The 10,935-nt window shown below is 41.1% G+C and overlaps 1 protein-coding gene across 1 annotated transcript; it reads left to right on the top strand.

The window, feature by feature from the left end:
• Nucleotides 1-1,747: 1,747 nt before the first annotated feature.
• On the top strand, nucleotides 1,748-9,674 carry LOC114615793 (armadillo-like helical domain-containing protein 3; the record flags this gene model as incomplete). Its single annotated transcript, XM_028761418.1, has 4 exons — nucleotides 1,748-1,794; nucleotides 2,544-2,619; nucleotides 4,591-4,684; nucleotides 9,545-9,674. Coding segments are annotated over 4 exons (347 nt in total), but the record flags the coding sequence as incomplete, so codon positions are not given.
• Nucleotides 9,675-10,935: the final 1,261 nt, after the last annotated feature.

Genomic DNA, 10,935 nt, shown 5'->3' on the forward strand with positions numbered 1-10,935 from the left:
GCTGAGTGTGTAGATGTGAGTCCTCCCTAGTGCTGAGTGTGTAGATGAGTCCTCCCTAATGCTGATTCCTGGTAGCTGGATAAGGCCTGTCACTACCATGCTCTGTTTATATGGTGCTGAGGACTGAACCTGAGCTTTGGGAATGCTAGGTGAATCATCAAGGCGGTATCCCCACCAATGAGATTGATCTTTGAGACAGAAATCTAGAATGGGACAAATATCTGTAATCCCAGCAATTGAGAGGCAGAGGCAAAGGACATCCTGAATCTCTGTCTCAAAAGTACAAAAGGGAGGGCTGCAGAGATGGCTCAGAGCACTGGCTGCTCTTGCAGAGAACCCAGATTCAATTCCCAGCACCGACATGTCAGTTCACAACTATCAGTTAACTGTCCATTACTCTATTTCCAGGGCTCTGACTTTATCTTTTGGCCTCAGTGAGCACTGCACACATGTGGCACACAGATATATACACAGGCAAAATACTCATACACATAAAATAAAACATATATTTTAAAATTTTTGTGACAGGGTTTTGAAACTTCTGTATCCCTGGCTGTCCTGGAATCCACTCTGTAGACCAGGCTGCCCTTGAGTTCACAGAGATCTGCCTGCCTCTGTCTCTTGAGTGCTGGGATTAAAGGTGTGTGCCACCACTACACGGCAATAAAATCAATCTTAAAAAAGATTAAAAAAATTAAAAGTATAAAAAGGGAGAGAAAAGATGGGGAGATAAATAAAACTAGTGGGTCCTAAAGTATATGCAAATTTGGAACCTGTTTTGGGGGGGGCAATAGTGTACGTGCCCTAGAGCTTAGAGTTTCTCAAGTTTCTTACCCCAGCAGCTGTTCCTCCCCCAGGCAGCTTGTCTCCTGGTGCCTATGCATCCTTACCCTTTTTCTTAAGAGTCTGATTTCAAAAGAATCTTATAAATGCTTTAACTCTAAGACATAAATCACTGAAGGGTCTCATAGGCTATAGAATGTGAATTTTACACTAATACTTGATTATGTGAATTAGATAGATTGTTCTCAGACATTTTCAATTTTTTAGGCCCAGTCTCATGAAATCCAGATTGGCCTTGCACTTGTTATATAGCTGAGGATGGCCTTGAACTTCCTCTCCTCCTGTGCTTAGCCTGCAGGTGTGCACCACATCTGACTCCTCAAAGTGTACTAGAGGCAGCTTGTGTCAGTCATTTATTTACTTTCCCTGACATGTGTAAGTTAAAATCCTGTGATCTGAAAGAAAACCGGTTTTTCATAATTGGTATCAGCCTACTTTCTCTGAAGTTTAAATAATTATTTTCTTTTATTTCTATTTGAAACAGGTTTCCATACTGTAGCTCAGGTTGGCTGCCATTCCCTATGTAGCCCAGACTGCTCTTGAACGTCTGAGTTTCGGATTATAGTTGTAGGTTTCAGGACAAGCTCGAAATTCTTTTTGAGTTAGTTTCTGACTGCAAATAAACAGCTTCTAGGAACCATACAGTGATTAGAATATTTAGGTTGACAGGTCCCTTGATACTGTTACAGACTTACACACGGAGGGGCTAGATGATTTAGGAGGCATCTCATTTTTACACTTATTCCTTGTAAGTCTTTTACAGTTCTCAAAGGATGACTGATGATCCAGAGTTCCTTGTTCCGTGCTACTAGAAACATTGTTTTTTCATGGATTCAGTTCTTAGGGATTGAGCGCTTCTCCTGTCCTCCTGTATAAAACCTGCTATTCCTCTTTTCTTCCACAGGTGGGCAGCATGTTCATAGCAGACGCCCATGAGAAAATCTCAGTACAGTAAGTACTTGGGCTTGAGTGTGGGCTCTCAATTGCTGAATATGAGAGCAGAAAACGTAACCTCTTGTCAACATTTTGTGGATTAAAAGTTTTTAATGATTTGTGAAGTGTTTCTTGAGTTTTAAGCATCAATGAGTTTTTAGAGGTGTTTGTTTTAGAGACTAGGTTTGGTAGAATGCTTGCTTTGCATGCATGAAGCCCTTGGCTTGATCATCCACATGTAATAAACTGGATGTGACTGGCATATGCCTGTTATCCCAGTCCTCCTGGAGTGGAGGTCGGAGGAGCAGGAGCTCACAAACGTCCTCTGCTAATTAGTGAGCTTGCGGCTGATCTGGACATCATGAGACCCCATCTTAAAAAAAAGTTTTTGAGACTTGATGTGGCTATGTGTAATCCTGGCTGCCCTGGAACTCTCTGTATAAATCTTCCTGGCCTCAAACTTGTAGTAATCCTCCTGCTTCTGCCTCCTGAGTGTTAAGGTCTCTGGAATGAAGTGACTGAGGGCTGGGTATCCATCTCTTCCACGTTTTGTTGGGTAGTGATGGGCAGAACTGGTCCCAGGGTTTCAGGTTCTCAACTGTGTTCATTTGCACGAGTCCAAAGGGTAAAAGGAGGGATTGACAGTGAGGAGCTCTTGACGGTTGTAATGTTATACAATGTTATATATATAATGTTATATAATGGTTATAATGTTCCACGTTATCTACTCTTTAAAAAGAAACCTGATTTGTTCTCTTTTTCTTTAGAACCAATGAGGCCATTCTTCTGGCACTTTATGAAGCTGTCCATTTAAATCGAAACTTCATCACAGTTTTAGCTCAGGTTGGTAACCCCAATCATGGCTGGGTGTGGTGACCTGCACCCTTAATACTAGCATTGGGGAGAGAGAGGCAGGTGGATCTCTGAGTTTCAGGACAGCCAGGGTTACAAAGTGAGACCCCCTTCCCCAGCATCCCTTTCTCCTTCAATTTTTATTTTATTTATTTATCTTTAGTTTTTGTGATGTTATGGGATCGAATCCAGGACCTTGTACATATTAGGCAAATGCTTTCTCTGAGCTGTATCCTCAGCCCTCCCCTTGAATTTCACACATAGGTTCATTCCATTAAAACCCCATCTGGCTGTGTTTGTGTAAACTCAGCTTTTCGTTAATCAGTGGTAGTAGCAGAGTGTTGCAGCAGTTGCCTATGCTTTGTGCTGTCCTCACGTGAGTGTGTTCAACTGGTGCATGCAAAGTTAGTGCTGGACTAATTTGCTGATTCTATTACCCTTGAAAGAGTTGAGATTACTACATTTTACCTATTAGGGTCTGCTGGGATTATTTGCTCTGTGTAGTTTTTGGAGTTTTCTGTTAGTCTGTGTTTTTTCTAAGTCTTTATGGAATTACAACTGGGGATTCTATAGGCCAGGTCACTTACGCCATTATCTTATCAGTTTCCAGAGACCAAAAGTCAAAAAGCTTTCTAACTAGAATGTGTTAGCTGTTAACAGACAAAATAGTGTATACACATTGAAACTAAGAAGACATGAGATACTTGCTCGTATGCCTACGGGGTATCCTCAGTAGTTGGCACAGGAAGGGACTAAATCAAGCTGGGACTGAAGCCCATGGAAGCTATCTTAAAAGGCAGAAATGTTTTTATCTTAATGCACACTGTTTAAAATATGTAAGTTTGTTTCTTTATCCCCTACCCTACCCAACCCTTTTTTTTTGTTTTTTTTTGTTTTGGGATCTCATGGGGTAGGCCTGACTGGCTGTTCTTGAACTCAGAGATCCACCTGTTTCTGCCTCCTGAACTCTGGGATTAAAAGCACATGCCACCATGCCTGGTGTGTATATTTCTTTTAAAGTAATCTACTAGTAGAATTTTAACCAAAAAATAAAGCTGTGTTTTGAAAACAATTCACTGTTTTGGGGTGCGCTTTGGACTCTTATTAGTTTTATAAGATAATGTAAGAAAGTTTATCTACTATTCTTGCCAGGTTTCTTGTCTATCAAATTCCATAAATGACTTTAGAAGACATGAGAAAGATGAGGGACTGGCAAAGCTATGGGAAAGGGAAAGGCTTTTTCTGAGCTTCTTGCTCTCAGTTGGGGTAGCCAGGAAGACCACAGTGGCCATCTATATTGTCCACATTAGATGTCTTTCTTTGCCTCTGCCTTGACACTTTATATACTCCTGCATGATTTTTCCTCACATTTATGTATTTTGTTTATGTGTATGTTGGGGGTTATTTAAGTGTGGTGCATGTAGAGGTTAGAGGATGACTTTCATGAGTTGGTTCTATTCTATCATATGGGTTGTGGGGACCAAATTCAGGTTATTAGCTTGGCAAGAAATACCTTTCCCCTTGGAGCCGTCTTCCTGGCTCACATGGTCTTGGGTTTTTGTTTGTGTTTGTTTTTGTTTTGCTTATGTGGAACAGCAAGGCTGTAGTCAGAAGAGTACTGTTTATGGTTCCTAGCATTCCCTTGGTTTACTTATGTCTATTTATCAATTCTGTGGTCATGAAAGTAGTCCATACTTCTGAATAATTTGTGTGGTTTTTAAAAAATTTATATGGCTCAACAGAAAAATTTTGTACTGGAACCCAAATTTCATAATGAAAATTAACTCACAGTGCTTCTTGTTAGTTCAGCAGACACTAATAGTAATCAGGTATTCAGGATACTAGATACAGGTCCGCAGTGAGCTGCCAGTCTCAGTTTGATTCTGGAAAACCATGTTTAGTAGAGGAGACTTCCGGAGAAGTAGACATTCTGTTTTCTTACCCATCTGTGTCCTCTTTCAGAGCCATCCAGAAATGGGGTTGGTGACAACCCCTGTCAGCCCCACTCCTACAACCCCAGTCACACCACTTGGGACTACACCACCTTCCTCTGACGGTGAGCCCACCACTTTTATTATTGGGTTCTTGATTAATATGATTTTAGATCTTTCTCTCTTTCTCTTTTTGGTTCATTGGTTTTTTGACACAGGGTTTCTCTGTGTAGCCCTGGCTGCCCTGGAACTCATTCTGTAGACCAGATTGGTTTCAAAATCAGAGATCTGCCTCCCTCTGCTTCCTGAGTGCTGGGATTAAAGGCGTGTGGCACCACTGCCTGGCTGATTCTAGATCTTATAGGGTTAAGCACAGCTGTGTTGAGCAAAGAATATATTTATTAATTCTTTTAATTATCCTTTTAATTTGTGTAAGTGGGTAATTAGTGCTGATACACATTTGTAATCCCAGCTACTTGGAGGCTGAAGTAAAAGAATTATGAGTTTAAGGGCTGCTTGGTTTACTGGGTCAACTTAAAATTTAAAAAGGGATGGGGGTATAATTTAGTGATAGCATGCTTACCCATCATGCATGAGCCCTAGGTTTAATCCCCAAGATGGAGGAAAAGAAAGATGGGAAAGAGAAAGAAAAGGAAAAAGAAAAGGAAGAATTTGTTTGAGTTGGGGGCTGTGTCATATGCCCAGTATTCCCAGCATTTGGGAGTCTGGGATGGAAGGACCACTTTCAGCACAGGGATTTGAAACCAACCCAGGTGACATAGAAGACTGTATCCAACCAAAGAGCATCATACCTGGGCTGTACCAAGCTCCCCCCACCCCCCAAATTTAGCAGAGGGCTGCCTTGACTGGCCTCAGTGGGAGAGCATGTGCCTAATCCTATAGAGACTGGATGGACCAGGGTTGGAGAATGCTCAGAGCCCCCCCCCCCCCGCCCCCCGACTCAGAGGCATGGGGATGAGCGAGAGACTCTGAGGGGAAGATGGGGGCAGCATTTGGTGTAAATAAATAAATACTTGTCACCAATGCACCTCCCTGCAAAAAAAAAAAAAAAAAAAAAGAAAGGAAAAAAAGAAACATGTGATGATATGTTTTAGACTCCAAAGTTCTAGAGAAAAATTTGGAAAGATAGTTGAATGGAGTGTTTCTTCTGTGTGTAAGAAACATGTGGGGCGGCAGAGATGGCTCAGTGGCTAAGAGCACACACCTTTGTTACAGAGGACCTGAGTTCAGTTCCCATCACCCATATCAGGCAGCTCTCGACTGTTTTTAACTTACCAGAGAATGTAACACTTCAGCCCTGTAGGGGGTGGGGGCACCCACACACTTAAAAATACTAAGAATACAGTTTTTTCTGTCTTTTTATTTTTTATTTTTTTGAGATAGGTTTCTCTGTGTAGTTCTACACCACCACCACCTGACTAAAAATAAATCTTAAAGGGGGCTGGAGAGATGGCTCAGAGGGTAAGAGCACTGAGTGCTCTTCTAGAGGTTCCTGAGTAGAATTCCCCGCAATCATGTGGTGGCTCACAACCATCTGTAATGGGATCTGATGCCCTATTCTGGCATTCCTGAAGACAGCCATGGTGTACTTATATAAATAAACTAAATAAATCTTTTTTTTTTTTTTAAAGAAAAAGGAACTATTTAAAACTGTGTGTGGTAGTGTATACCTGTAATCCCAGCTGTAGGAACTAGTTCAAGGCTGGCCGTGGCTGCATGAAACATCTCAAAAAATTACTAGCCAGGGTTGTGGTAGTGGCACACCTTTAATTCTAGCTCTTGGGAGGCAGAGGCAGATAGAAATCTGTGAGTTTGAGGCTAGCCAGGTCTATATAGTGAGTGCCGGGACTGCCAGGTGTACATAAAGAGTTCTTGTCTTAAAATGCCCCAAACAATCAAACACAACCCAGGAAACAATATAAGCCTGGTTTGTCCTCCTCAGATAGTCTTAGAACTGAAAGTGACTGCACCACTGACTAATGCCTGTCCTGCAAGGACTCTTGGGTTGCTAGAGAGGCTCATGGGAGATATATTATTTTATTATATAAATATGTGGCCGAGGTGGTAGCCCAATGATAGAGTGCTTGATTGCCAGCACCTTATAAAAGTCAGCATGGTGGCACATGGTGATGGATGTGGAGGCAGGAGGATCAGAAGTTCAAGATCATCTTCAGCTATTTAGTGAGTTTGAGACCAACCTGGGCTTTATGAGACCCTGTCTGAAACAATTAAAAATATATATACTTTAATACTTGGTGTTATTCATCAAATGTTGAACTTGTTTGTGTAATGAATATAAGAAATAGCCAACTTTGGGATAGGCAAGATGGTCCAGTGAGTAAAAGCGCTTGCTCTCAAGCCTGAGAACCTGAGTTCGATCCCTAGCTATCAGCATAAAGGGAGAGGGAGCCGGCCCCTCACCTTCATATGCATGTTATAACACGTGAGCTCAACAACAGCAACAGCACTAGCAATGGTTTGAAAATGTTAAGAAATCCAGCATGGTCCTTTGTGTGCCCCTCCCTCTTTGTTTCTTTGAAGTTCTTTTCCAGTCTTAACCAGTGCTTTGCACCTAATTAGCAAGGTTTGTTTTTTTGCACTGTAGCTGCCCCTACACCCCAAGACAGGGTTTCTCTGAGTAGCCATGGCTGGCCTGAAACTTGCTCTGTAGACCAGGCTAGCCTGGAACTCACAGATCTACCAGCCTCTGTCTCCAGAGTGCTGGGATTAAAGGTGAGCACACCCACTGCTCAGCTCAGCCCTACATTTCTATAACATCCTTGTACATTTGCATTTTAGGCAGTATAGGCAGCAGAGAAGTAAGTATGGCACAGAGGTGTCATTGATATCCAGATCTATGACAGCAAATTGGATCTGTTTAGAATTGAAAGCCAAATTCCAAAATATCTTAATGAGAAGAAGCGTAGTGAGAATTGCCTGCCCGTCTGTTTATTCAGGTCATTGGATAAACCAATGGAAACACTGTACTTCTTCTTTAAGGATGAAGTTTGCCTAGTTACCATGGATATCCAAAGCCATATATGTGTGATTGTGAGTGTGAGTGTATATATATCTCGGTTCCATGTGATGTTGGGGTTCGGATGCTTCAGAGCACTGCCTTTCAAACTGTTGGTTGTGAATACTTCACCCACACACTTGATTATGCAATGGCAGGATTTGTGCTTACCTACAATCACAGAGCCTTTAGTGTTCTAGTGGGAAGATCAACCCACTTTCAGATGACTGCCTCTCTTGACAAAAGCTACTGGGAAGAATTATAAAGCTAACAATTGAGAAATGAAACTTGCTTAAGAAGGAGATTTTAATTTGTGAGGGTTTTGACTCTGTCTTTATTTTATTTGTCCTTTTTTAATTCTCCCCTATCTTACTTTCTGTAGGGGTCCTAAATATTATATTATTTTTAATTTTTGGTCTTTAATTATAGTGCTGCTCTGTAGCCCAGTTATATTTAAAGGTATGTCACTGGCACTATTATTTTTAAAAGCCAGCAGTTAGCTGTAACATTTGTTCGCAGCTCAGACTTGACATTTGACAACTCCGCCTTGGCATGAGAGGACTTTCTGGTAAACTAAAAATACATATAGCTCTATATTTCTACTATATTATGTAAGAGAGTTTTCTAGTTATCACTGGGTGTGAGTAAGGTAAAACTTCCACTTATTAGTTAGATAACAAAGGAATGATTATGAGTTTTGAGTTAAGAATGGCTGATTTGAGATGATAGCCTGTGCTAGTAAACCTAACATGAATTAAAACCTTTTAGGTTTGTTTGTGTTTGAGACAGGGTCTCACTCTGTAGCTCAGTTTGGTTAGGAAATATTTTAATATTTCAATACAAAAATAAATTTATCTTGTATTTGTTCTTTGTGGCCAAATTATGGGAAAAGAGACAAGGGTTGGACGTGCTAATTTCTTTTCCTAAGTTTGTTTTTGCTGTGTATTGTGGAACCAAAATGCACAGTGTTCCCCATTGTTAATAAATGTTCTCTGTACTCATTGTAATAACTCCAGAGGGATCCATGATGGTTATGAATACATATTATGACTAATACCCCAAACCTAGCAGTGTGTTTATAGTTTAAAATATAACAGAAAGCTCTAGATTTTCAAACATCTCTGTGCCATCTTGAGGCTCTTTTTGTATATGTATTCTTCTGTTTTAGACATTTAAAACACTTAGCAAGCTGACTAATTCTAATTTAAAGTCTTTGAATCTTGGGAGCTTTAAGTTAAAGCTATTGTGGTTAGGTCAATTCTGGTCTGACTTCCCATTGTTTTCTGGGGCCATGACTCACAGAGGGTGGGATTGAGTAAGCAAAAGGATCCTCTCTTGCAAACAGAGGCTGGACATGTAAATTCCAACTCCAGGGTGCTAGTCAGTGGCGTTCCCCTGTTTTCTGTCTGATAAGTGTTTCAGGTTCCCTTCCTAGGGGATGTGTTCCAAAGGGGCAGAGCTTGAGCCTGCTCTTCCTCAGCCTGTGTTCCTTTCATCTTGGGTATTTCAGACTTGTTTTCAAGATTGAGCAAAATTTCTCTTTATTTGGAAGAACTCTATTTTAAATGAGAGACTCATAAAAGTAAAGCTCACTTATGTTCAGTATAACTTTTTCCTTTAGTTAGAAATGACAGTCTCTCTCAGAGAACCTTGAACTGTTGATTACTTGGGCCAGAATAGGATCAACATTCTTTTCTAGGATGTTAGGAGAACAACTTCCTGTACTAGGTGAGAAAGAAAATTGACAGGCTTTGGGGGAGTATGGGGTAGAGGGGCTCTAGAGGCCTAGTAAGAGTAGCAAAAAGGTTTATGGAAAGTACTGGGTCCTCCTTCTGTTGTAGGAAAATCTTATTTAGTCATTTTCTTGCCTGTTGGCAAATTGGCTATGTGGGTAGAAGTGTTAGGTGGAATATGTTCTGGGCTAAGTGTTTCATTTGTTCTATTCCAGTTATAAGTTCTGTGGAACTCTCACTGGATGCAGATGTACAGACCAGTAATCTGCTGATAACCTTCTTAAAGTATAGCTCAATTGTCATGCAGGACACGAAAGGTAAGACATGCTTTGGGAGGTGTGGCAGGTATCTCACATCAAAGAGCAGTGGCCATATTTGGGGCTTTGACAGATGAATCTTTGGGACCTCCAGTGCAGGTGATGGACCTGGTTTCTGGAAAACAGTGATTTCTCACTTCTGGGTGATAACTAGGTGGTGTTGGGAAAGCCTGAAGTTGGAGGAGAGTGCTTACAAATAGAAAAGGAATAAAGTTGATCCCCACAAAAATTACTAAGTCTTTTTAGCAAGTCTTGATAAGTGGATGCAGACTCTTCTGTGTGAGAAGTTGAGTGGGTGGGATAACAGGAGTGGGGAATTCACTTCTGAGCCAGACTCAGAGAGCCTCACCTGCATCCCACTGACATTTTGCTGTATTTGGTTTGCCTTTAAATTCCTTTTTTATTTTACTGTTGTTTTGGCTGTATTCCTTTAAAGAAAATCACAAACAACACTCTACTTTACATTTAAGTACTTTGCCATGCATCTTTAAAAATTGAAAATATTTTTCTAGATATCTGTCATTATTATATCTAAAAAGAATCAACAATAGTTCTCTAATAACATGTAAAATTCTGTCCATTCTTCAGTTATTCCTCAAGTCTTTCTCTTTCTTTTTACAAAATTGACGGTTTCTTATTTCTGGTCAGATTTAAACTTTCTTTGTTTGAGTTAGGGACTTACTGTATAGCCCTGTGTGGCCTGGCACTCACTATGTAGGCATATCTGGCCTTGAACTCATAAAAGTCTACCTGCTACTGCTTCCATTGTCGTGGGATTAAAGCATGCAGAAGCACGTAGCCATTGAGTAGCCAATGCTTTCAGTTGCTGAGTTGTCTCTGCACTCCTCCATGCACCCCATCCCCCATGTACTTCCTTTTGTGTATTTGATTTTATGTGTGATTTTTTTGTTTGATTTCATCTGTGTGTGTGCCTTAGATCATGTGTGTGTGTGTGTGTGTGTGTGTGTGTGTGTGTGTGTGTGTGTGTAAGAGGACTTCTAATATGGATCTGCAGGCAGCAGGGGGAGAGAGAGAGATAATGGGCCTGGCTTGACCATCTGAAACCTCAAAGCCCACTCCTAGTGACACACTTCCTCCAACAAGGCCACGCCTCCTATTAGTGCTACTCCCTGTGGGCCTATGGGGGCCATTTTCATCCAGGCTACCATAATGTTGCCATAAGAAGCTTCTCTGATAAAGGCTAGATGGGTAGATAGAAACATGAGGGCTTTTTTTTCCCCGTTCTCCTCTCTTCTCCTCTCTTCTCCTCTCTTCTCCTCTCTTCTCCT

This window comes from Grammomys surdaster, unplaced genomic scaffold, assembly GCF_004785775.1.
Source record: "Grammomys surdaster isolate TR1022 unplaced genomic scaffold, NIH_TR_1.0 148571, whole genome shotgun sequence".
Lineage (NCBI taxonomy): Eukaryota > Metazoa > Chordata > Mammalia > Rodentia > Muridae > Grammomys > Grammomys surdaster.